This window comes from Cyprinodon tularosa, unplaced genomic scaffold (assembly GCF_016077235.1).
Source record: "Cyprinodon tularosa strain WSP-4 unplaced genomic scaffold, ASM1607723v1 ctg7, whole genome shotgun sequence".
In the NCBI taxonomy this organism is placed as follows: domain Eukaryota; kingdom Metazoa; phylum Chordata; class Actinopteri; order Cyprinodontiformes; family Cyprinodontidae; genus Cyprinodon; species Cyprinodon tularosa.
Genome location: NW_024039451.1, coordinates 840,419 through 868,108, shown reverse-complemented (window position 1 = coordinate 868,108; position 27,690 = coordinate 840,419). Strand labels below are relative to the sequence as shown.

General features: G+C 37.2%; 1 protein-coding gene across 1 annotated transcript in view; it reads left to right on the top strand.

Moving 5' to 3' along the window:
• The window catches only part of arrdc1b (arrestin domain containing 1b), a 51,544-nt gene extending 28,475 nt beyond the window's left edge, over nt 1-23,069 (top strand). The window contains exons 2-8 of the mRNA XM_038268252.1: nt 7,570-7,680; nt 13,304-13,354; nt 14,655-14,809; nt 15,959-16,141; nt 16,316-16,492; nt 19,720-20,170; nt 22,953-23,069. Of these exons, the coding sequence (XP_038124180.1) occupies nt 7,570-7,680; nt 13,304-13,354; nt 14,655-14,809; nt 15,959-16,141; nt 16,316-16,492; nt 19,720-20,170; nt 22,953-23,017 (1,193 nt within the window). The 3' untranslated portion in view covers nt 23,018-23,069. The remainder of the gene's footprint in view (nt 1-7,569; nt 7,681-13,303; nt 13,355-14,654; nt 14,810-15,958; nt 16,142-16,315; nt 16,493-19,719; nt 20,171-22,952) is intronic.
• The last annotated feature ends 4,621 nt before the right edge of the window (nt 23,070-27,690 follow it).

Sequence of the window (27,690 nt, the reverse complement as noted above, 5' to 3'; positions counted from 1 at the left end):
TGTTCAGGAAGAAACTCAACCCTGATTTAGTACGTATTTATACAGCTGCCACAGTAAATATTTAAATGTAATGATGTACTTTGTTTTTCTTATGTCAGTATAGTGTAAAAAAAAATATTTAAGCCCTTAATGTTGTGGAGAGATCACCTCGATTCAAGAAAAAACTCAACTATTGCCATTTATCATTTATATAGGTCCAGTATTTCTCAGGCTTTGATGGGTATATAAAAATACCTTTTTATTCTTATATTTTATTTTCTGTTCTTTTATCTACATTTTGTATGCATCCCTTGTCCTCCTATATGTCTCTGTGTTTATTTGTTCAACTCTCCATTCCTCCGGCTGTCCAATTCCTGTTTTTTTGTCCATCCATCATTCTTCTTTTTCCCTGTCAGTCCTGTTTCTTTCCAACCATCAAGCCATGTTATTATTACAGATTGCCCGTAGTAACTTAGTTATACTGTTTAAATATTGTAGTGTGTTTTTTCTGTATGTTAACCACTGTTTGATGTGACGTTGGATGCAGGAGTTTGCCCTGCAACCCTCGCCCCGTCTCCGGCTTTCAGTGCCGTCCTTGGGCAAGACCCTTCACTCGTGTTTCCTACTGATGGTGGTCGGAGGGCCCCGGTGGGGCCAGTGTATGGCAGCCTCAATTCTGTCAGTGAGCCCCAGGACAGCTGTGGCTACTATGTATATTTTGCCACCAACAATGTGTGAGTGTGTGCGTGAATGTGGTTGAAAGAGCTTTTTCTCGTCTCCTAACTTAAAAAAGCTCTATATAAGCACAATTTTACCGTTTACCATTTTCTGTTATTGAGTTCCTCTTATTGCTCTTTGTTAATACTTTGTGTCTAACAGTGTGTTTTGTGCTGCTAATGCTGAGATCAGTATGTTATAATTCAACCTGATGACAGAGAAGCCAATGCTTTCATTATTGTTGCACCAAATTGAGGCATTGAGTGGCATCATGTGACAGTGAGAGCAGTTTCAAAGCAGGTCACTTTGTTGTGGTTTCTGCCTTTGTTATAGCAAAGTTACTCTCCGGATCTCCTCACAGGATGTTTGTGTGGATGTTTCTGCTCAGTTTACTGTCAGTTACATGCTTACTTCCTTCCAAAGAGAAGAGCTATAGTCCTGGGATTGTAAACATGCTGATGTGGCTCTTTGGGAATTAAAGGAGAAGTAAACGAGTGATCAAGCTGCTTCTCACATAATATGAGGTGAATTATAAGAAACATAAAAAACTATTTTAGTCAAACTTAAGAAGACAACCACAAGAGTTGCATAAAAAGGAAATAATTTCTGCGAATTTCTCAAATATCGCTATTTTGTTTATAATATATGCCTAATTAAAGAAAAACATATCCTTGAAAAAGGTTAATGTCTGTATCTGTTTTGTTAATACTGCTTAGAGAATAAAAAAAAATGCTTCTTTTGATTTTTTTACTTTCTGACAGCCATGTGAACTTAAGGCATTTGGTTTAACAAGGGAAGTGATGTTTGCAGAGGAAGTGGAGATCATAATCTGAAGCTGACAGAGTTTACTTCTGCAGAAAAGCTTTTAGCGACAAATTCACTCATAATCTGCATGTTTGTTGACCCATGGAAAGAAGGGGTTTACTCTATTATGCTTTGATTTCTCTGCCATATAGTGATTGTTAATCCTGGGTCTTTTACATTACATCACTTTAGGACTCTGCTGGTGAGATGTTTAATGTATGTCTGATCAAAGCGATGTATGATCAGTTATTAAAGGAAAACAACTAATGATATTTCTCATGGCAGTGGCTGGATTGGAAACAGATATTTAGATACCACAATTGGAAAGAAAACTTTGTTTCTATTAAAATGTTTTTGTTTCTCTTCCAGACATAACAAGGAAATGAAAACAGAGATTGCAAAAAAACATTAAAAAAAACAAAATGATGATCATATTGTGCCACTTTGGGGTTATCTATACAAAGGACATGATTTTAGAGGGCATTTCTGTTGTTCTGGTTGTGTGGCTACTAAGCTAGCTCAGTCATGACCCAACCGCCTCCATGCTTCTTCCTCCGTTAACTAAAATTGTCGGTTGAAAAGTCCATCCAGTACAAAACTCACCTTGTTACAGTAACCAGGTGTTTGAGAATGTAATTGGTAATTGAACATACATCACAAGATGCTTGATCCATCCGTCAGAGGTCACAGATTAGCGGACCGTGGCCCGGATCCGGACCCTCCTGCTGGCTAATCCGGGCCCAATCTCATTTAAAACTTTTATAAATGACTGCATGTTGTTTGACGAGTGTCTAAACGTCACTTGCGCCGCTTCTCCAGTTACCCTTAAATCCCACATTCTCCGTCACCGCTCTGCCCCGCAGCGCTCCAGACCTCCCGCGCAAAGCAAACACTACATCCTCCGCTGTTCTTCCCGAATCGCTGCACTCAGACTTATCCTCGGAGCTCGAGGAGCGCATGCGATATTATCATTAATTCATAGGATCAAAACATAGGATCAAAACATGCAGAAATGAACGCTTAATTTGATATGACATATTTTTAAAAAATCCCCATCAGCATCCAGCAGATGTGCGGTTTCTGATGGAGAAGAGAAATCTGCTTCCTGGTCTGTTGAAGTACGAATAGTTTGCATCCAATCTTTTAAATAAACGAAATATAGAAGAATTATGCTCTAAATTGTAGTTATTACCGATCTGTTGTTATTGTATTTAAATGTGACAAACCGGATCTTCTCGCCATTCTTTTTCCTGTTTGGTGCGATTGCAATAGTGGATCCTGACCTGGCCGGAGCGGGTTAATTACACCACTTAGCGAGTATGTTTGGCTCAACCTGCTGCTGTGAAGCAGGATTCTCCACCATGAACAGAATCAAAAATAAATATTGATCCAGGCTCATGAATGAGCACCTTGATATGTGCTTGAGAATGGCGTTGTCGCCATTCAAACCCAGGTTTAAAGCCTTGCAGGGCAGCTTAAAGCCTACTTCTCTAATTAAGCCATAAAAAATAAAGAATTAACAAATGGTCAGTTCAGGTGTTTTATAAAATATGTGAATCAGGAAATTGTCTATATACCAAACTGAACGATTGTTGTTCTCTGCTTCAAAAAACACTTTAGATTTTAAATTGGATAAATTTTCTATTTTTTTTCATATTTTTTTATTTAAAAAGTCAGTTTATAACATAGATGCTGAAAAACCTCATTTTATTTCAGTCTTAAATTCTATTTAAAGTAACAGATTATAATTAAAAATGTCTCTGGACCTGTACTGGTTGATGATTTTCTTTATTTTCCTAATTTGTTACGCCTGATCTATGTCCTTGGCATACATTAAACTTACGTTGCTGAAAAAGCTTCTGCTACATTTACTCTGTGCAGCTTTTCTGTCCTGTACCCAATACTCTTTAATAGGTGCTGTGCGAATAGTGCTGGTAGTAAGGAAAGTACTAGAAACAGGATTCTTCCTAGCACCAATTAATTTAGCCTAAGGACCTCCTGATGTCCGTACCCACAGCATAGGAGCTATACAGTTGCCAACAATCCTTTGCCTGATGGGACACATGGGTAAAGTCCACCACAAGGAGTTTAATAGAACATTATTAGCTCACACATTTATATGTGTAGAGTTTAATAATGGAGAGCTTCAGCTGTTTACCACATTTGTGTACGTTTTTTTTTTCTTCTCAGAAGGCTGTAGTCCCAATTTCATAAGCAACATTTGTGTGTTTCCATTGTGTAATGTTGTCTTTAAGGCTAAAGGCTGCCTGGATTCAGCGATCCAGATAGTTTTCCTACCGTTGACACCATGAAAGGTGAACTGATTGGAGCTACAATTTTAAAGTATTCAGATTAAGCCTTAGACTATTAACACGTCAAAGGAAGGTTAAATGTAGTGCGTTTTACAAGGTTCCCACGGATCCTTAAAATGTCTTAAAAGGCTTTGAATTTATTAATCTAAAAATAAGGCCTTAATTGGCATTATAATGTCTTAAATACATCTTTCAAAGGTCCTAGAATGTTGTAAACAGATGTTGTTGGTCTCAAATCTAAATAAAAACTGTAGAATTTATTTGTTTGAAAATAAATGATCAAATGCATCCCATGGTATTGTCACATAACCTCAATAGTGAAACCAAGGAAACAGTGGTCTTAAATTTATTTTCAAATGGCATAAAACAGTTATTTAGATTAACTGGCCTTAAGATGTAGGAACTCGGTTTTAACTTGATGGAACATGTTGAATTTGGACAATCTGGCAGCAATTTTTGAGATCCCCAAATTAACATAAGTTTCTACATTAAATCCTACATTAGTGCTAACCATGCTAATTATGTGTCCTTTTTAGCTGCTCCTGTATTCAGGGGTCAGAACTGCAAGTTATTACAACTTTCCAAAGGGCTAGTTATACTCCCCGCAGCAGTGTAGCTGCAGTGAGCTTGTGAGATATTTTTGATTTATGCTCAATATTGTAGCGTGGTCTGCGCTATGTTATTCCACGCCACAACGCAAGGGGGACAATTGTGAACTAGCTGTGGGTCGAGATACGGTCAAGATACAGTCGAGGCGGTGAGGAAGTAGGGGGGTGTTTGTCCGACAACGGAGGGCGAAAACAGATCAGGAATCCAGGTGTAAAAACGGTCCCAGCGATTTTGCGCACCTCGCTCTCTAGCTGGCCAACTTCACGAGTTGTTTTCCACAATGGCGGTCATACAAACAAAACAAGCCGGTAAGGTACCAAACAGGAAATATGCATAGGGTAGAATGAATGTAAATTTGACCAATCAGAGGCCTCTTGTTTGCGGCGGTCACCTACAAATCGGGAGGTGGGGATGTCCCTGCGTTCACTGCGACACCTACGCAGACGACCTAGTTTCGCAGTATAAATCAGCCTTAACAAGTTAACAGTTTTTACACTGGATGCCCATCCAAACACAGCTGGGATTCAAACCCAGGCCGCCCGTATTGACGACCATGTCATTTTTCACTCAGTAACAACTTCCAAATCAAAGCGTTTCGATTAGTGGGCCCGGTTAGCTCCTCAATACGGTGCAATATTTTACTGACTTAATGTAGTTTTGGCCTTAAAAGTGCATCTCAAATGTGGCTCTTGCTCCCATCTAATACGTCTGTAAATGTCCAGCATTCACATTCAGCTCTGCTGCAGCTGTTCTTTCTGCTGCTACAGCTGGAGATATTACATCAGATTACGGCTGTACTGACCTTTGATGGGCTGAGCTCCTCTCTCTCCCACAACAGAAAGCTGTACACAGCATTTCCTTCTGCTACAGCCTCTTTTCCTCTGTAAAGTAAACACACACAAAAATGTCCGCATGGTTTTCTTTTGTTTTTGCCAAGCGTCCTTCTGACTGTTAAGTCTGCCAGCAGCCATACTGGTGCAAAACTGCTAAGCCATCTGCCATTTTCGGGATGAGTGTGTAAACTGTGTGATGGCAGCACAGAAACCTGCATGGGTGTGACTGTGGTTGGACAGAGACCGTTAGAGCCAGGACCGTTTTTAGATCAGAGTCTGCAGGGTGTTTCTGTGGCTTCTGTCTTTTAAAAGAGCAATTTAAGATTATTAAATCAAAATGGAAATGCTGTACAGCTAAAATATTTAATGTGAGAGAAGATAAGGATTTATCTCAGAGCATTGTAGAAGTCCTTTGCAAACTAATTATGCCAAATACTGTTTTTGACATCCAATAATTTTTTTTGTTAAATGGTGATACATAGGAGTAACATACCCAGTATTGCTATGAAATACAAGAGCCTAAGGGAATAAAAATCTGTGCTAAACATTGAGAACAATAGTTTCTGTATTGTGTACCACCATCTTGCTGTGTCTGTCACTTTAATAGTGTTTGGGTGTATTTAAATATTAGGGTTATCGTTTCCTCAGAGATAGATTTAGAGACATGATGAGGGAGAATCACAGGAAGAGGCTGGCTGGGTTCCCTCTGCAGGCATGCAGCCATGTTTCTGACGCTCACTGACACTGTTTTCACATTTCTGGTGGACACTGCAGACGCCACTTTCACTTTTAACATTAATACCTCGGTACTTTACTGATTCCTTTAACTAATGAGCAGAATATATATGCACACAATATTAATTTTGCTTAGAACTGCCATAAATGTTGGCTAATAGATCCTATATCTATACCATATTAATCATGGTGTTTGTCTTATGTGGGATATACACATTTTAAAAGGCAGATGCCTTTTTAAGATTGTTAGCTCTGTAAAAAACTTAGTTTTTTTCAGTGCCAGAACTGTAGATGTTTGCCTGCAGTAACTTCTTGGATAAACCCGTATTAGATTATTAAGACTGAATTTTTAGCAAGTTTTAAATCCAAACACTATGTTTTTTAAATCCAAAGCAGAAAGACTTAAAATCTTTCTTTTTGTGTATTTGGACAAATCGATAAAAGAATTAACCCAAACTTTTTCTTAACTGAATATAAAAAATCCCCCTGAGATACCGTCATGTGATGACTGCCACTTTTTTCAAATCTGACATTATTTCTGTTTTATTTAAAATATTGGTGTAATATTTTTATTTCTGGTTTGGGATCGTAGGTCAGCCCCTGGTGGCCAGGGTACTCCTTATAGAACATTACATTAAGCTTGAATGAGTGACATCGGGGCCATTCCCCCCAGAGGGTCACCATGGAAACCAGTCTTGTTTTATTGAATTTATAATTGTTTATTTTATACATATTTTTTTTATCACATCTGATCAATATATTAATTTGAATTCTATTCTTATCTTTGCTTTGTATGTTTTTTATTCTTTATTTTACCTTTGAATTCACCTCCTTATGCCCATTTGCATTTCACTTTGCTTCTAGGATACTCAAATTTCAATATTTTTGCTCTATTTCGACTTGTTTAACTTTGTTGTACAAGCTGATCCAGAAATGGTGATTTTAAAATTGTATTTAATAATTTTTGATTGTATAAAAAAAAATATGCAAAAAAAAAAACAAAATGTAATATTATCTGTTCTCTCATCATTTCAGCTTGCTAAAACAAGGGCAACTAAACTTCAATATGTCCAATGATTCAGTTTGTCTCATAGCTTTTCACATATTATATTTGAACACTTTCTTAAAAGAAATTTAGATTGAAGGTTCTTTTTATTTAATTTCACCAATATTATCTGTTCTTGCATATTCTGTCAAATTAAATCGGCCCTAATTCATGCATCATTTGATGTTTGTAAGTTTGGACATATTATTAGTGCAATGACTATTATGGTTAAATGTCAGTCTATGCCACTCTAGTTAGAAAACATGTACAATGACTGAGGCTTGAAAAGCTTTTTTTTGTTTTTTTAGGTCTTTCAGTCTATTGCTGTTGCTGTGTAGGTTTATTAAAAACGTTGTCACTGAACTTTATTTCCTTTAAAAAGCAACCAAGGTTATTGAAGAAAAAACTCAAATAAATGAAGAGAACAAGTTGGTTTTTTACCGTCCATCACACAAAAGCTTTAGTCTTCTGTGTAAGTGTGAGCACACACATCTAAAGACATTTAAATGACTCATTCTGTCCTTTCTTTCCACAGCCATCAAGGTGAACTGTCTGGGCTTATGCGGGATCTCCAACAAAATTAACGACTCTTCGTGGAGTCTGGAGGAGCAGTACTTAAACAGCATGTTATCAGTGGCTGATAAAGGTAATTAAAGAAAATATCCACAAATTATGAAACATTCAATTAAGGTTTGGGTTAAAGTTATTACAGCTTCATAAAGAAAATCTAATAATTGAATGTGTAATCAATCCATCAATCTTTGTCAAACACAATTAGCATTGTAATCAAGATTACAGTTTCAGGACAAGAGGTTAGAATTAGTAGAAAATACTGAAAAGTGTAGCTTGTTGAACTGCGGTTTGTTCAGTTTTATTATGGCATAATTACCCTTAAACCTGAGACAAGGTAAGTGCAGGTCTTAAATTCTGGAGGATGTCCGTGTAACACTGCACTGCTAAACCCCACACAGCTGAAAAATAAGAGAAGGAGAACTAGAAGGCAAAATGTGACATCATGTTGACGTTTTGTACAAATAAATTCTTAAAAAAGATCTAGAGGAAAGTCATTAGAGCTCATAATCAACACGTGTTAAAATGGCCCACAAACGTTCAATGATTACCTGGTAGAAAATACATTGAAGGGTTGAACTTTGGCATAACGTTCAAGAGTCTGCGCTTTGGTACTTTAACTATACACTTTAACTTTGGTACAGTTCATATGGAGATATTGTTATTTTAACATCCTGCCCTGAAAGCTATGATTTATTTTAATTATTGGGGAATATCTTTTCAATTTTTCTTGAACATAATCCCAAAGATTAGATTATTGTTTAAATTGCTTAGGCTTTAACCAATCAGCAAAGGTAATGTGAGCTGAGAAAAAAATAGAGAAAGCCCATGACCCTTCTTCACCTGTTAGCCTCAGTATTAAACCTGTTGCAGATGAGAGACAGAAAGATCTCAGTATTATTAGAAAGAAATCTGAAGGACATTTTAAGCTTTTCTGATAAGGGATCAGTGAATTTAGCATTTCACATGATAGGTTCTTAGCTTTCTGTTTGCATATTCATTGCATAACATATTCTTTGGTCGTGTAGCTTGACTTTTAGCTCCAGTGTCAGTGCCTTTACTGTTAGCTTGAGCAGTTTTAAATCTTGGATGTTAGATTGAGGCACTCTTCTTTATGACTTCTTAAATGCATAGCTTAAATAGCGGTTAGCATGACTTCTAGCTGAAGTAACTGTTAGTTTGGTTCTTGGGTTGAATAGCTTTCTGATTATTTGTACCTTGTTTGTCTCTAATCTTGAGTAACTGTTGACTGTTAAGTAGCCTCTGGCTTGATGTTTTGCTTGGGTGGCTCTTAGCTTAATGTTTAATTTTAAACACCCACTAGCTTAACTCTTCCATATCATTTTCTCCTTTATTCTCTAAACTAAGTTTGCTCTAAATGTGTACTTTTTGTAGGAAAACATATTGCTCATAACTGTTCAAACAATCCAATTACAGCAAACTTTGATATTTGGAGCAAACTTCTGTCTTAATGTTTTTAGCATGCTACCCGCTGATGGTTATTTTCGGCCCTAATATGAGAAACGTAAGCTTTTGTGTAGGGAATTATTGTCAGATACAACAAAGCCTTCTGGTATCATAGTGCTGATTTTCAGCAAAAGATCTCATTTAACTTGTCAAGTGTGAAAAAGGGAAATGTGAAACACCAGACAATCTTCAAAGGAGGAAGACATACATAACTTGAAGCACACCCACATCCTGTGCTTTTCTTTTTAGTCTTTGTGTTTTTTTCTGTATTCCAATTCTTTCCAAAAATGGGCAATTTGGCATCTGAGGGCTCAGAGTGACACAAGAAGGGTGACTGAGTGTGATCGCACACACACACACCCATACTTCAAGAGCACCCATCCAGACACACACACCCACCTCCCCTCCGAAAGAAGTCTAATCTGTATGACTGATACTGTGGTGTGACACAGATACTTGACAGTTAGACAAATGAAGATCACTGACTGCAGTCCCTGCTCTGCATCCTAGCTGCTTTTTTCTGTTAATGACCTACACAAATATTTTTTTCTTGCCCTGAAGTCTGTAGGAATAAGAAAAAAAAAAAAGGGAAGCCTTTATTTTTAAAACATCTGCTTTATTTTTAGCGTTTGCTAGCGGTCACATACAGCACATGCATTGCAGGTCCCTCTCTTTTTTTTATTTTGTTTGATTTGTTAATAAATATAATTTTTTTGTTTAATATGAGAGCTGTGTGACATGTGTCATTACTCACTCATCATTTTTGTTGTGTTAATTGAAGAAAAAAAGTATTTTTTTCTTCAAAAAAACACCCCCAGGATCATCATCTGCCGCAGAAAAACTGTTGCATTTACAAGTATTCCTGTAATGCACTTCAACTATTTCTCTTTTTAACATATGTATAACCAAGTTCATTTTGAATAAATGCCAAGTTTAAAAGTTTCCAATTAACAGTTATACAGTGTTTGGTAATCTAATATATGATTTACCATTTACATTAAAGGTCACATACTATGGCTTTTAAGCGTTGAGGGCACCTACCTACAGCTTTATTTGAGTTAAAAACAAGTTAGTGAATAAAACATATTACTTGCTATCCTAAATGTTCAATTTTGGAAATATAGTGCCACCACAAACACTTAAAATCAATAGGGTAGACATTTCTGTGATTGCTTTGCGGAGCTTTTTCGGATTGTATTTTAAAGCATCTCGGCTTCTTTAAACAGTAAACACAAGATAATTGAACACAGAGAGGAACATTTTAGCTTTCCTAAGTAGATCCAGACTTATAGAGAAAGGTGTTCCTGTCTCTATCAAGACGATACTTGTTGCTGTTTGGAAGAATTTAATTGGGCTGGCAGCTCCTCCAGAGAATTAATCGGCAAGGGTGAAGGTTCTCCACATGTGACCTAGTGACAAGTGTTTATTGACTCTTTATGTCTGGATTAGAAACTAACTTACAAAATTAAATGATCTCGAAAACAAATGTGAAAAATATTTAAAACATCTTTATCCCTGTTATCTGCTTACATAGTAGATTCACTGTAGGGTGTTAATTTGAGTAACTGAGATGCTTACCTTACACTTGTGGCTAAGTTTCCCCTCAAAAAAAGTGCTAAGGTAGAAACGGTGATTATTGGTATCAGGGCCTTTTGAAAAAGCTGACTGTAGCAGCGGTATCGAATTTGGATATTTCCTCTTAACCCAGATTTCCACTACCTGCATCTCTCCTCCACACATTTAATTTCACTCCTAATTTATACTGGAAGTGTTTATAAAAGCTGTTAATCAATTCATAAGTCAGACAAAAAAATAGAGAGAGAGAAAATCTTTAAGCCGCCTTGCTTTTGGTTTTTGCTATCAGGCATTTTAACTAGTTTAATCCTACGGTAGGTTAAGCACACTTAGAAGCTGATGATCAATCTAGATAGCAACAATGCATAAATATTAATTAAAATATTAAGGTTTTCAAGAAAACAGTCTGTGTTCAGGGAGTTATTTGAATGTAGGGAAGTAATGTAATTGATTAACTAATGAATCTAAAGTTGGTTGATCTCTTTTTTTGACCAATGATAAAATAATAGGCAGCCATTTTTTTTTTAAGCCAGAGTTTGTTTGTTTTTTTCTTTCAGGCTACATTTTTGCTGAGTTAATTCCTTATGTTTTACCATAGCATTGTGCCAGCTGTATTAAATACTGACTTGTTAAACAAAATAATTTTTTCTTTTACATAGTTAAACTTTGACATATTTTAAGACATAGCAAAACAGCAACCTATTAGGTTACTGAATACAAAATAATACATTATTTTAAACACATAATTTCCAATAAACAGATGTAAAATTATTAAAAGAAAATTGACATAATCCATGAAGTGAATTAACTCACAAAAGCTTATCTATACACCATGCTTATTGCTAGCAAGTATGTTATAAATGTTCTGCATTATACCCCTCACTATTCTATCATCACATCTTCACCTTCTGATCACAGCAGAGAAGTTGATGCTGCTTCACCACGCAGCATGGCTGAATGGGTGCTATTGTAATCCAATAAACCATTAACTGAGAATCTTTTGTTAGTTTTTTATTTAAATCCCCCTTTGGAAGATTCCAACTGTGTTTGTTGAGTATCATCTTGATGCATTGTGATCGACATAGATAAACTGCAAGCTGGCTTTGGTGTCCAGCAGAAGTAGAATCGTATTGAATCTGTTCGCCTCTGCTGTGCTTTCATTCAGAGGCAGTATAAACACTCCTCGAATATCTATATATACATATATATTAGGGATGGAAGGGTTTATGAAAACCATTCGACTGTCTCGGTTCGATTCGCGTGTGTTGCGTTCGGTTCATGTGCTGCTCATTTTTCTCATAGGCGAAGCGTTTACACTCCAGAGCAGAAGGTGGCGGTACTGCGACCAAAGCCAACCACCAGTTGTAAACAAGAAGAAGAAGCGAAGCAGCTTAGCCGGGTGTAGCAGAAAAAAATCAGTTGTTGTGGAGAATTGTGTGGGTACGGTGAGTGGGAAAGAACAGGAGTTGGAAGACGCGCCAGCAGCACTTTATGGGTCTGCTGTATGGGAGCGCTTTGCATTTAGAGTGACCTACGATGACGGCGGAAAGAAAGTTGTGGATAAAAGTGCAACAGTGTGCAAGCATTGTGCAACACGTTTTGTTTATGTTAACAGCAACACGACCAACATGTCAGGCTAACAATCAACATGTACCGAACCAAACCTATATATATATATATATATATATATATATATATATATATATATATATATATATATATATATATATATATATATATATATATATATATATATATATATATATATAATAACCAGACTTGCAGTTATGATTACATTTTTATCTTCCTCTGCACTAAAAGCTAACATAGATTTTTTTTTTGGCTTTTATTGGTTTCATGACCTTTAGACTGTCCAGGACCCACTGTCACTGTACCTTACTGCATACAAATCTTGCATAGATCTGTATGCTAGCTGCAACTCGTTCCTTCTGCATGGCGACAAACCCACTTGAAGTGTGTTACTGCCATTTAAAGGGCTGAAGTGAGAAAGTCTGTGTCCAACTCCTGTTAAATGGAATGACCTGTAGTGCAGTGACCAACACTGAGTGCCTGTGTGATTCTAAAATTGTTTGGAAAATTGTGATTATTCCTCAGATGCAATAAATTGTCCAGCCCTTCCAGAGCAGACGCAGTGCAATCTGGGGGTTAGACCTTCATACATGGAAAGCAGACTTTTTAGGAAAATAGGAAATTGATCTTCTAAAATCTCAACAGTGACATTTTATAATGAGGCAACGGTTTTAACACCCACTTTTTTGGCTTTTCAGAAACGTAGGTGTCTGTAGACTCCTTGTTTTTTTCCTATCCCACATCCTAAATGCTTTGTACTCATACACTTCTGCTGTTGCTTCTTTGTATCCTTCCTTGCTTCCTTTCTTCTTTCTTGAAGCCTTTCCATCCATTTTTTCTGCCCTTGTGTTCTACCTCCATTCCTCCGTCCTCTCATTTCTCTCTTTGTAGGTTCTAATCTCCCAAATCCCAGGTCAATCCCGGGATAAATGTATGAATAAACATACATAGTGACAGTTCAGGCTCCAAAGGGCTGATATTCTTCCATAAAAATGTGTAAGAACTGTGATGTTATTTTTATTTTCATTTCACATCTGGTTTGTTACTCAAACTATTTTCATTTACAGGAACCCTGGCCCCGGGTGAGCACAGTTTCGGTTTCCAGTTCGTCCTTCCAGGTAAGTCTTGCCTGTCCAAGGCGTGCCCTCTGTTCCCGTAAATGTTTTCCCATAGAACTTCTTTATCAATCAAACAGCTGACATCAGTTAAAAGTAAAGATATGCAGGTGACAACCTCTGTAAATTTACAAAGTGTTCGGCACAGAGACCTTCCTGTACTTCGCCGATTAGTCACACATTAGATAAACGTGGAAGGGTAACAGTTAGTTAATGTTTAAAAGATCTGGGTGGAGAAACTTTGCTTTTAAATGTTCTCAGCATGACTCTCCATCCTAATTCAACAAGAAAGTTTCTCACAAATGCACATTTAATGCTGCTGGAGTTAAAGCACAAAACTGTCCAGTGATTTTAGCTTTCTCCTGCATAAGTGGGCTCCAGCTCGTCATTTTTAGCCGTTTATCCCTCTGTATCATCGCTGTTTGAAAGATTGTTGTGCTTCTCAGAAGCCACCATTCGCAAGAATATCAGCACTGATTGTGTTAACCACCATGTAGACATAAGGGTCCAGATCACAGGGACTCAGGCTGCCCCCTGCTGGTGGATTAACCTGTTTCCTTCTGTCTTAATAAACTATTGAACTATGGTTTAGTAAGACAGAACCAATGAACTATGGGATGAAGATCTTCCAAATCAGGACATTAGAAGATGTTATATTACATAATGTAGAGTTTTAGACTAATATCAACACAGAGAGGGCAGATGATTTGCACTGAATTTTCCAGAGGGCTGAAGAAATTCCTGAAGTCACTCAGATACTGCTAACTTTTAACAGCAAATGTGCTGTTCTCAGTGACAGCCGTACACTGTAGGTTGTTTTTTTCTCTATGAATTTACCTTGATTCCCAGATGGCATTTAATGAAGAAGAGTTGTAAAAAGTATGGTCTATCAATTTCATTTTTTTTTTACATTGGCCCCTTGATTTTATGTTATTACATCATGTTCTACTCACCCATATTAGTTGTGTGTCATTTGGAGCCGTTCCAAAGATATTCTGTAAGGTTATATCCAAATATATGGGCAACAAGTTGAAGGTGATCTGTGGTAGTAACACTAGACATCTTCCAGGCATGTGAGTAAAACTAGCAGCAGTTCAGCGGATAGGATGAATTAATTATTATGAAAATCGCAAAGGAAAGAAGACGGTTGAACATTTTATCTCCTGTATTTTACACATCTACATGTCTTACTGACCGATTGATTCAATTAGAAGCCTTTAAATGCTCTAAATGATATTAAAATCTCTTTATGATGGGAAAAGACACACCTAACCATTTCTGTTCTTAATATTCACTATTTCAGCCGCCATCCCCACGTCGTTCGAAGGACCCTATGGGAAGGTGGTTTATTGCGTGAGAGCGGCCATCGACACTCCCCGCTTCTCCAAAGACTACAAAGCTCAGAGGCCCTTCTACATTCTGAACATGCTCAACCTCAACGAGGTTCCCGACATCGAAGTGAGTGGTTTAGGTTACACCTGTAACTTCTCACTCAAATAACATAAATCAACAACAAACTTCCTTTCAAGGCTCTTTACAGGAAAAAAAAGGGTTAAAATCCTATTAAATCACACCTATAACGGAAAGCATGCTTTACCTTGAGCACAGAGATACCCACTTTTTTCATGCTTTTTTACACCATCTCTGAGCTGAGTGTACTTTCTATGGAAAAGGGCAAAGAATATGCATAGTTAATGAGTCCATCAAGTAAAAATGGAATGCTAAACACTCAAACTTTGAATGAGAAATATTTTTGAAAAGAAATAAGAAACTCAAACAGACATTAAAAGAATCTTTGTCAATGACCGAAAATCTGGACCTGTAGCACTTTCTACAGAAAGTGTTTACAAACAGCACACAAGGTTACAACACATGTAAATACAGAGATCTATGCTAGGAGTACTTTGATGCAAATAAAAGTTCACATAGTAAGTTGTGACCTAATTCTCGTGAAAGACTCACTTCAGAAAAGAGGCAGTGTTTAACACAGAATCACTGAGCCAGTGGTACTTTTTATAAGCAAGTGAAACTAATTAAATACAGTATAAATAGTATAAACTGTATTTAAGTGGCAACAACTTTGTCAGTAATGCCTTAAAGACAAGTAGGATTTAAACCCAGAAGGACTGGGCAGGGGTACTTTCTATGCGAAAAAAACAAAAATGATGGGTTGATATTTTTACCTTTGAAAAATAGAAATATTGACATAGTAAGTGAACTAGGTCACTGATCTGAACACAGAAAATCTGGGCCAGCGTACTTTCTATGGGAGGAAAAAAATATAAAATATATATAAAAATAAATGGCAGCAATAGTTCTGTTGATGCATTTTTACAGCAAGCAGAAATACTAAATCATAGAAACTGAGATTAAGGGCACAGATTTAAGCTCTAAACAAACTGCATTAACAGTATTAAAAGCAGCACCAGGTTTTGCTGTGATTCTGTCAAAGAAAGGAAAAACATCTAAGCACAGATATTGGTCTAAAAATGTTTTTTTTCAGTCGGGCCAAGAAATGTCCTGTTAATAAAAGAGGTCCTACTATATTTATGTATTAATAAAAAAAATAATAATCTAAATATTTACACTGTAAATTGATTCCTACAGCAACAGAGTTGTGCCGTAACAACCAAGAAGTTTAGCTACCTCCTGGTGAGGACAGGGACCCTGATGCTTAAAACCCGCAGCGACCTGAGGGGCTACATCCCTGGTCAGGTCATCAAATTATCCACAGAGATCCACAATAAGTCCGGGAAAGACACTGGCTACGTGCTGGCTAGTCTCATGCAGGTAAGTTTGTCCTAAATATTTCCCATCATCTTGACTGCAGCATCTTTGTTTTTATCTGAATAGAAATCAAACATTAGTGTATTGAGCATAACCAGTGAATAAAACTTTTAGTTTCCTTTTAGATCTATTTTTGTTTATATCCAGATTCGTATTAAAGTGTTCTTTATTCTCCAGAAAGTGACCTACAGGACCAAGCGGCCGGTCTTCGACCTGCGGACCATTGCAGAGGTGGAGGGAGCCGGAGTGAAGGCCGGAAAACACGCAGAGTGGAGGGAGCAGATCATCGTCCCTCCTCTTCCTCAGTCAGCCCTGGCCTGCTGTCGCCTGATAGACATCCAGTATTTCATTCAGGTAATACCAGCTGCTTCAAAGGTCTTTTAGGCACTTTCTTTGACCTGCTAAAATGTGTTTTTGGAAACTTTTTTTTTTTTTTTTTTTTATCTTTTTGGGCTGTTTAATTTCTCAGAGGACAGCAGCCAACACGACTGTAAATATAATTTCTATAGTATGGATTCCCTCTGAATAGAAAGTACTGAATTACTGATATTATTCACAGATCAGCTCACTTAAAGAATCACTGTCCCCCAGTTATCCACGGTTATATTTTTTATAACCATCTGCACGTGGATGACGTCATACACACTCCGCTTTGTTTAAAAAAATATAAATATAAAAAATATAACCACGGATGTCTGGGGGACAGTGATTCACCTACATGTCATGAATGCTGGCGTACCATAAATGATAAATTATGAACAGTTTAGTTTGTGCCTTCAAGTCATTGCCCATAGGAAGACGTTACCTGGATATAACCTAACCGAATATCTTCAGAACAGCTCCACATGACACAAAATTCATATGGGTGAGAAGAACATGATGTAATAATGTAAATTCAAGGGCCCAATGTAAAAACAACGGCGTTACCCTTTAAGGTTCCAGTCTATTACTATTATAGTACTGTGTTAGTAGTGTTTGTAGTCTTTGGACTTCTTCACATTTAGTATATATTCTTGGGATTTGATTTGTGACCAAGAGTAGCATAAAATAATATCTGTTTTACAAATGTTTCCAACATTTGGAGAATGTATTATAATGTAAACTTTTTTACAATTTCACAGAATGAGGTAAAAATGTGTGTAGGTGGAGAGAAAAAAATGAAATCGAAGAGAAGCGACAGTTGTCTGATTGATTTGGAAAGGGCTTGAAGACGCTCTTCAGACTATTTGAAATCCATCATTCTGCAGAGAGAAACTTTGACAAGTGACAAACCTTTAGGACAGAAGCTCATATCTAAGATCATTTCTAAGCTCAGACCCTGCAGAGCTCAGCAATAATAGAAAAAAGAGCTCAGATGTTATGGGCCTCATTTAAAATGTTATCATGGGGATTCATGAAACAATAACAAAAAGACTGAACATGTATTAAAAACATTTTAAGGAGTTGAAAGAAAAAGCTTGTTTGCTCTAAGTCAGGGGTCACCAACCTTTTTTAGGGCTGAGGGTCACTTCAAGGGTGCCGTGACTTAGGAAGGTCAACCATTACTGACCCATGAACTGCAAGGGTTAGCCTTAGCTTAAACTCAACATATTTTTATTATTTCTGTTAATTTCTAAGTTTATTTAGACATTGTCATTTTGAAATCTCTATAAATTATTAAAAAGAAGAGCAACAGAATAAAATAAAATTTCAAACTTAGCCCACTGGTGGGTTGTTCTTTATATAGAAGACTCTGAGGGCCCCCCATGTGGTCCTTGAGGGCACCTTGGTGCCCATGGGCACCGTGTTGGTGACCCCTGCTCTAAATTGTGGGCTTGCTTTTTGCAGAGTTGTATCTGTGTGAATAAAACAAGACATCTGGAGCATTGTCCTCCAGGGAGATGTTTGGCCATAATGCACTCAATCATATTTGGAAAAAAATCAAACACAGCATACCAGCACACCCCCAACATCTAATGTTAAGCATGGAGGTGGAGGGGTGATGGTTTGGGCTTGTTTTGCATTCGAAGGACTTTGCATTCATCAGACTCTAGGAATCTCCTGGAAACCAAAGTGTCTTAAGTCAAATGTGAGAACTAGATGATCATGTAGTTCAATCATTGTTCCAAGATGATCATCAACTGGAAAATGTTTAAAAAACCAGCAGCAAACCCACATCAGGAAGTCCAAAAAACCCCCAAAAGAATCAAGGTGGTAAAATGGTCCAGTTAAAGTCCAGACCTTAACCTTATTTAAAGCTAACCTGACTCCGCCAGATGGATTTGCTCCGCATATCCATCTGGAAACCTTCCGTTGAAGTAATTTTGGGAAGGGGCGAAAATACTGGTTAGCTGATTGGCCTATGTTGGTGATAGACGGGCCAAATAAACCAATCAGATCAACGAAGCATATGACATACTAACAGAGCGACAATGAAGAGGAGCCAATTGATAGATCAAACTCTTGCCGAAACCAGTCGGGAGAAGAGCAAAAACATCTTTTCCTCTGAGAAAAGCCTCCAGAGCAGTGTTTTGCTCTTCTTTCAGTGAAGAAATACTCTGTAATTCCGATAAAACTTGCTCGATAGCCACGCTAACGCTAGTTTCATCGGCTGAAGCCGCCATGTTCCTTAGACTGAACTGTCGCGCTGATCTGCGAGTGAAACCTTGAAAGCTCGCGAGATCAGGATGGTCTCACAAGGCTAATTTAAAGCAGCACTAAAGAACTATTGGTCAACGTTGGCTCTCCTAGTGGACAAAATCTATATTGTTTTGCCTGAAGAAAAACATTTCCCATAAGGAACAGCATGGTAAAGACCATAGCAGTGTAAACTCCGGATCACCCAGTCACCTGCAGTTGGAATAAACTACATTTCTGTTTCCAGTAGCTGTGAAAGATGAACAGCGATGAGGTAATTAATGTAACTGCGATGAAACAATGTCGGTAAGAAACAGTTAACTTTAGTTTTGTACCGTATTCACTCACCGCTGAGAGCCTTGAAAAAGATAAATATAATGTTAAGTTTCATGATTTCTCAGTAAACACACGTTAGATCCCAACAGGAAGGTGCCGCCTGAAATTAAACCGGAATAAACAATATACAAATTCATAGAGAATTTTAGTCCCATCGACTTTCATCTTTATAACGAATAAGGAAAGGAGGAAATGACCTAATCCGTAAAGCAGGCTGCACATTTGTAATTGTTTAGTGTGGCGGGGTTACTGCCCCCCTCCTCAGAGTTGCTTAGTGCTGGTGAAAGTGATGCAGACGCCCTCGCGTCATGACAGAGGTGTCATTCAACTAGTTGTAAGTTGACGCATAAAGTTATGAAGTTATTTTATAAAGGTTGAAAAGTTAACTTAATGTTGGTTTAAAGTGGTGAAAAATAAAATTCCTCCTCAAAGGTGAGATAAAATCAGACAAAAGATTCTTTGAAAGATCACTGCTACAAGCTGCTGAGTAAGGTTTGTACTTTGCTTTTGGATGTGAAATAATAAATGTATTAAAGTTCACCATGTTCTCCATTAAACTTCTAACTCTGAAATAAACCTAAACAGTCTGGAGTTTTAACTTCTTCTCTCTGAATAACTTTGTGTTCCAGGTGTCTCTAAAGTCTCCAGAAGCAGTCGTCATTTTGCCGATCTTCATCGGAAACATCCCCGTGAACTTGTCCCCAGCCAGGTCTATAGCCACCAGTCCCGCCTTGGCGCCGGTACCGTGCGCTGCCGGAGTGATGCCCAGCGCCCCGCCGGTCGAGGAGGATCCAGAGGGCGGGCTTTGCGCCGGAGGGTACACCAGCGAGGAGCTTCCCACCAAAAGCCACTCACAGCAGGATCCCTCAGGTCAACCTGTCACCATGTCGCCCAGCGCCTTCAGCCACGCCCCGGGCGCAGCGATGCCACCTTGCAGGCGTCCCGATGCGTCTGCTCCGCTCTTCTGCCTGTCCACTGGAGCCACCATACCTTTCTTCACAGAGGGAGATGTAAATCCAATCCCCACCTCCTGTTCTCTCATCCTTCCCCCAGAATACAGCAGCTCTGACTACCCTCACGGTGAGCAACTAAAAACCCATCCATCCTTTCAGTTAGATGTCAGTCTCTCCATCTATTAGTGGTCTGATTTAAACATTTTTTCCTGTATACGGTGCAGGTCATCTTCTTGCTTCCTCCTCTTCAGTACCATTGGTTCATTAATGTTGAATTCTCTCCATCTTCTACTTCCTGACTGTTGGTCTTGAGTATGAAGTCAGCAACTAACCGTGTCTCTTAACAGGCGCCATTTTGGGGTCCGTTAGCACTGAATACAACAAACAGGATTTTTCATCCAATCTGACAGAAAACTGTGTTTTAAGAGGTTGTGATGCTCCGCTCACATTGACAGTGAATAGAGATGAACACACCTGACATGGTTCCCTGCTAGGGGCTTGCGTAGCTCTGACTGGTCTATTTTAGTCGGACTACACAGCAATTCAGCGGATATTTCATGGGTCTGACAGGAAGAGAGAAGCAATTATAAAGTAAAAAACACATCCACTTTAGGGGAAAATACTAAATAAAATCTGTCAATTCCAAGAGGAAACAATCAGGTTTGTCCTGTTTGGGATCACACAGAGCATGGTGTGGGAGACTGGGACATAAACAATCAATAAAACAATAAACTGGATCATTTAGCTACAAGAAGGGTTGAGAAGGACAGAAAATAGAGAAAAAATATAATATTGATCCTATTTGAACAATAAAAAAAAACAAGTGACATTGCAGGAAAGACCAGTTTATCACTTTCCTCTATGAAGGAAAAAAGCATTAACTAACTTTGTAGCCACGCTGTCAGTTCTTTATTTTTATTTTTTTCGCAGCATTTTTAAAATCTGACCCACTCAAATGTGGAAAAGTTCAATCATTGTGTAGCGTGAAGGAAAATCGCATCAGAGATTAAAAAGCTGCCCAGGGCTACACACACAGCAGTATTATGGTGAAGCACAGTATGCATTACTCCGCCGCTTGCCTGTGGCAAAGTTTACACGATATGAATATAAATTAGAGTTACAACTTTGCTACAATACCAGTACAAATAACGAATTCACAGATTTACAAGCACAAATCAGGAGTTAACAAATAGGAATTACACATTTATGAGATTTGTGAGTCATATGTAAAATTGTGATCCATGTTTATCGTTTGGGGAATTTAAAGGAATAGTACACCCAAAACATGATTAGCCTTCATTTTCTACTCACCCCCATGCTGAACAACACTCTGGAGTACTTTTTTGATATCTCAAATGCATCTGGAGATCTGGGAGGCTTCTTGCTGTCTGCTGACATTCAAATAATGGAGGTGCCCAGCGCCCGAGGCAGAAAGGTCCATAAAAGTCCACAAAAAACGTTTCAATATTCCTCCATACTGCTCGTCCAATGTATTCCAAGTGTCCTGAGTGGGTAGCATCCATAATTTACTCGAAACAATGTCATTTAGAATGTTTTTAGAGCATAAACAGTAGTGTATAGGATTTCCTGAAAGCACGCACATGCGCGATCACGACGCTACGGAAGCCGGCAGACCAAACCAGCGCATTCAGCTCGGCAAAGAACTCATGCTCTTCCTCAACACTGAAGTCCTCAGACATTTTTCTTTCGTTGTTTCTTTCTTTGCACAGGTAAACGGCACATTTCTTCTTCTACGCTTGCATTATTGGAAGAGCAGACGCTGAATGCGCACTTTCATCTGGTTTGGTCTGCCGGCTTCCGTAGCGTCATGATCGCGCATGTGCGCGCTTTCAGGAAATCCTATACACTACTGTTTATGCTCTAAAAACATTCTAAATGACTTCGTTTCGAGTAAATTCTGGATGCTACCCACTCAGGACACTTGGAATACATTGGACGAGCAGTATGGAGGAATATTGACACGTTTTTTGTGGACTTTTATGGACCTTTCTGTCTCGGTCACCATAGACCTCCATTATTTGAATGTCATCAGACAGCAAGAAGCCTCCCAGATCTCCAGATGCATTTGAGATATCAAAAAAGTACTCCAGAGTGTTGTTCAGCATGGGGGTGAGTAGAAAATGAAGGCTAATCATGTTTTGGGTGTACTATTCCTTTAAGATTTGAGCTTCTAACCCTAACCTGTATTCATAAATGTTAAATTTGTTCTCTCATAGATGAAGATCTAATGTCATGTTTTTATGAATTGACTACAAGAAACATGCACAAATCCTATATTTATTTAATTCAATTCAGTTTATTTAAATAGCGCCAATTCAAAACACAAGTCATCTCAAGGCACTCCACATTTACATTATTGAATTTTTATTGACAAATTCAGACATCTACACATAACAGTTCATTAGGGCTGAAACAATTAATCATATTAATCATGATTAATCGATTATTGAAATAATTGTCAACTAATTTAGTAATCGATTAATCGTTAACTGCAGTTTAGATACTCTAAAACATGCCTTTAGCATACAGAGCGACCCACATAGAGCAGCAGTTATATCAAAATTGAAAAATATCTAAAGATTTTGCATTTGTTCTTCTGTTAATATGTTTCATCAGAACTCCTGCAGTGGAAACCTCTTAGTTCCCCCTGGTTTGATTTTGTAAAAAAATCTTCTTTAAGGAACCTTTTTGCTATCCGCTTATTAATCAATTAATTGAAATATGTATTGACAGATTAATCGATTTGCAAAATAATCGTTATTTGCTGCCTGAATGTTTATTTACAGTTATCTGACACCATATTTGTCCACCAGTACATCCATCCATCCATAACTTATAAACCCTTCAGTCTTTGGCTGATTGTCGCCCTCTTTGCTTCTGTGTTTCAGAACCTCCTCCATCTTATGAAGAAAGCTGCAGCACTGTGGACTCCAGTATAAACAGTGGAGAGTAGAGAGGAAGCTGGAAACGAAATATCACGGCCACTATCTGTATGCACTCCTTTTTAATAAAAAAAAAAAAAAACCTGGAGACGCTGGAACGAAGGCCTCACCCTGCAGACCCTCTAAGGATTGTATCTGTTGAGGATTTAAAGGGATTCGTGGTTTCCCTTTATGTCACAGCTGGTGGCGTCAGACACAACAGGGGAACACCGTGCCTAAAGGAAGTACTCATCAGATAAATATTTAGTATATTCTTTCGCTGGACCTCTTTTATTCTTTCAAGAGTGTAAAATCTGTTTTTATTTCAGTGGATGGTTACTTCTGTGATGCCTTTAGAATAATTGTAGCACCTGATTGTTTTTGATTGGACCTCTCAATGTGACTCTTATAACAAGTCTGTACAGATGGGGGTTTGGCTCCCAGCTTTCCTCATCCTCAAACAGGCAGAGCTGTCTTTATAGTGGATATAAAAAGTAAACCAGGAGCTAAACGTGCCAGTTTCTCTGCTCAATCCAGTGTCTGACAGCACAGAGGAGGAAAAGTACAGAATGTAATAGAAACCACTTTTCTGGAGGATGTTTTGAAGAAACTCTGATTTTCTAGTTTTATCTCAATTTTTCTCCACATTTTGTGGTATTAGAGCAACAAACGTGATGATATTTATGTAGGTTTTTCCATAACAAACCAAACCAAAAAGCAGAACAGAACTTTAAAGTGGAAGAGAAATTACAAAAATGCTTTTTTTAAATTAGTTTCAACTCAGTTCAAGTAGATTGAATTCTTTTGGCATCAAAACACACTTTCAAAGTTCTGTCCAAAAAATTCCAACTCAAATTGAACTTTTGATTTACTTCTAAACCTCCCAGAATGTGCTGTAACATTTTAGAGTCATCTGCATTAACATATTCTCTGGTTTTTTGGGAGTTAACGGTTGTTTTTTCTTTGGTATGTTTTTCTACTTTTTCCACACATTTCTGCCCAGTTTTTTTTTTTTTTTTTTTTTTTTTTTTTTACAGAAAATGCCTGAATTATAATCAGTAAGGATCAAGGTTAAATGAAAATGCTGACCTACTATAAGTTTGAGTATTAATTGAAAAGCAATCAACAGAACAATCGACCAAATCTGACTCCATGAATAAAAATTGAGAGGTTATTTATTAAACTGAGCATTTTCAAAAATTCTCTTTCATTCTGTCACCTTGCGTTGGTTAAAAAGGTAATTTATCTGCCAATAAGCCAAGTTTTTCTTCAACAAGTCTGAAAAAACCCGATAGCGCCCTCCTGTGGTCAGTCCTGATAGAAGCTTTTTGTTAACTGGCCTTCAGATCTGCAGTTCTCTCATATCCGGCCATCCAAACGGAGTCATTGCATCTGTTTGGTCTGCTGTAATTCACACCAGATCAGGGTTTCTGCTGTGGTCTTGTCCTCTGAAGGAGCCTGAAGGTCATTTTGGTTGCCTTAACGCTTATCTAGTGTAGATGACGATGTAAATGTGCACAATTGCAGCACTTTCTGAGAGTTTGAGTGCATGAATTCAGAGGAAGCACCTGAATATATGTGTGTGTGTCTGTGTGTGTTTTAGGGGTGAAAAGATAGTCGATAAAAAAAACTAGATGCTGAGCTTTTTTCCTGCTTTAAATTCCATTTTAACCTGCTGCTGTGTCATCCTCTAGTGTTAAACTGTTTACTTTTCCTCTTGTTTTATTCCCTGCTTTTATAAATCATTTTCTTTGAAAAAACTCCACGACAGATATTGGCTCATGTCTGCAACCGGCATTTGCAGATAAAACATATCTGTTGTATTTTTGCACATTAAAAATCTTTATTTTCATGGTGTTCATAAGAGGGAAAAGAAAGTAAAATGTAAGACTGATTGTTTATTAGTTTGTTTCCTGTTGTTTAGAGGAAATGTCTCTATCTGTACTGCTGATTGCTTATCAAGCAGGTCTACTATGCTGTCAAAACAGGGTTCCTTCACGCAATTTACAAATTATGGAAACAGGAAACTTGTTTTAAACATTTTAATAAATCTGGATAGGTAAAATAAGTCTGAATATCCGTAATATTCTTTTTTTTTTTTATCATAAAACATCACCATTAGATCTAGATTAGTTGTTTTCAAACATACCATGTTTAATAGATTTATAGAAAATAACAAAACCTGAACCTAAACCGATATTTAAAAGGAGATTTAACTTCCTTCTGATAAGACGTTTGTATTTATGGTGAACTATAAATAGTTTTATTGTTGTACCATCTCTCCTGTTCGCTATCGCTATCATGATACCAAAGGATCCGTTTGTAACAATAGAATTTGACCTCTTATATCGAGATTTGAGGAACATTTTATTATTTTTCGCAAAAGACAGCTCAGGATCATATTATCTTAAGATGATGTGGTCAAAATGGTAAAGTGATTAAAAAAGCTTAACATTCATACATGTCAGGATAAAATATTGCAGGGAACGGGGCTTGAAGTTGGTAGCTTATCATAAATGTTTGCTCAAGACACTGAGTTAACAAATGAGGTATGAAACTATAAACCCTTATTTGCTTAAAAGCCTTCATCATATTATTTTTTTCCTAATTTAACTGTTGTTGGGTCATAAAGGGCTTTTTCTTTATTGTCTCTAAACTTCGAGTGAAAAAAAAAAGGATCTTTTGTCTTATCTGAGAATAATTGCACAGTGTTTATGAATCTCAAGATCTTATTAACTCAAGATCATGAGAACTGTCATATATAAGAATTGGTGCATGATTTTCTTGATGATAAATAACCTCAAGAAAGTGAGGTTGATGTGATTAAAGGAGCTTGAGGTCCAGGATTCTTGAATTTATGAAAAAAAATGCTTTTATCAGGCTTAGAATCAATTATCTTAAGATTATGTGAGATAATATAATTAAATGCATGACAAATATCTGCAAAATACTTGGGCTTTTAATGTGTTCAATGACCTAATGATGGAGGATTATCAGGTTATCCATGTTTTTTTAGCCCAGTTTGGGAGCATTAATTGATTTGAAAAAACAAATGTAAAAATTTGCACCCAGTAGCATCACATATTATTGCTTAAATTTTTGAGGTGTTTGGATTTTGAGCTTTAAAATGTGAAGGAACCCTGTTTGATGATCTGCCCCTTCCTCTTAATGTGAGAACCTAAAGCACAACTACTGTACTAAATGATGTTTGGTGTGATTCCCATTGTTTTCTGATAACAAACCAGATGATGTCAGTTTTGTATTTATGAAAAGAGGAAATCAGTGCTTCGTTGGGGTTCAGATTCATCCTTACACAGGGGAAGCGCTCCAACAGATTTAATTATGTTAAAGTTTCTCTAGCAATGTGACTGCATGCCTTAAACCATTTGGATTTAACTCGACATTAGCCTGTTCTGGACATTTTATTTCTCCAAAGGACATTCCCACTGGACTGTGCCAAGTGCACTGATGTAGCTTAAAGAAGCAGACACTGGACCGTAAATCTGTAAAGTTCTGTTTTTATACCCGTTTTAGAAAACATATCACCCATTTCCTAACGTGCTGCAGCAGCTCCTTGAAATCATTTCTGGCTGCCTTTTTTAGTTGTTTATTTTTACCAAAAGGTACTATAGCTTTATGAAACTCCATTGTTATGTTTTTTTCTGTTTATTTTTCTTTTACTTGTAAATAAGTGGCATCTAGTTTTGTATTTTTTTACATGTAAACCGTTTACAGGTGCCGTCTGGATATACTGAGAAAAGCAACTCAACCAGTACATGTAATGTTTCCATTGACAGTGCAGAGTCGGGTTGTACTGTATAAAATGATAATAAAGATCACATGATGGGTTTTTGTAGTTTAAATAATCTGCTTTGTGCTGGGAGAAATATTTTATGATGCTGATTTTTTCTGGTTTTGCTTTTAGTTCATTAGCTTTCCAAACTTTGATTTGCCACGGTGCACAATTATTTTCTTTCATACCCTAATTAGTGATTGTGAAACCCTTATAAAACAGATTATGACAACACTGTTATGTGTGTTCTATACTTCTAGGGGGGTTTTCAGCCACTGTCCTATGCAGAATTTGAGTTTTAAGTTTTATTTAACAAACTTTTCCCATATAGGTGCAAAGATAGTTTTTGATTTTCTTTTTTCTTATGTTTACCTTTTAGTGGGATCCCAACTTCAGGAGGCAATCTATTTTATTTTGCTTATTTTTCTCTGCAAATATGAACATAGTTTAAAAAAAATATTATAGCTCTATAATATAATTATATAATAATTTTATACCAAGATATAAACACTAACCAAAAATGAATGAAAGCTTAGTGGATTTTTATGAATTTTATGAATTAATTTTATCCATTTATACTTAGAAGGCTGTGATCAAAGCAATTCTTTTTCTATGGGCTAAATCCCAGAATATCATGATGGAGGATTTTTAAAACACCATCTTTAAATTCGGAAGGTTAGATTCATTTTTAATGTATTTTTGTAAAGTGTATTTTTTTTAAGTATATGATGTCAGCACAAGTCTAGAATCTTTTATTTCTAAATAGTGTTCTATTTTTAATCAGTTTTCACTAACATAACTAATTAAGATATAATTATAAACACATATTTTAGATTAAAATGCGCGCTTGAAGACAAACGGAATGAGGTGTAAATACCCTCCTGCTCAGTTCACCGTTTCAGCCAGGTCAAC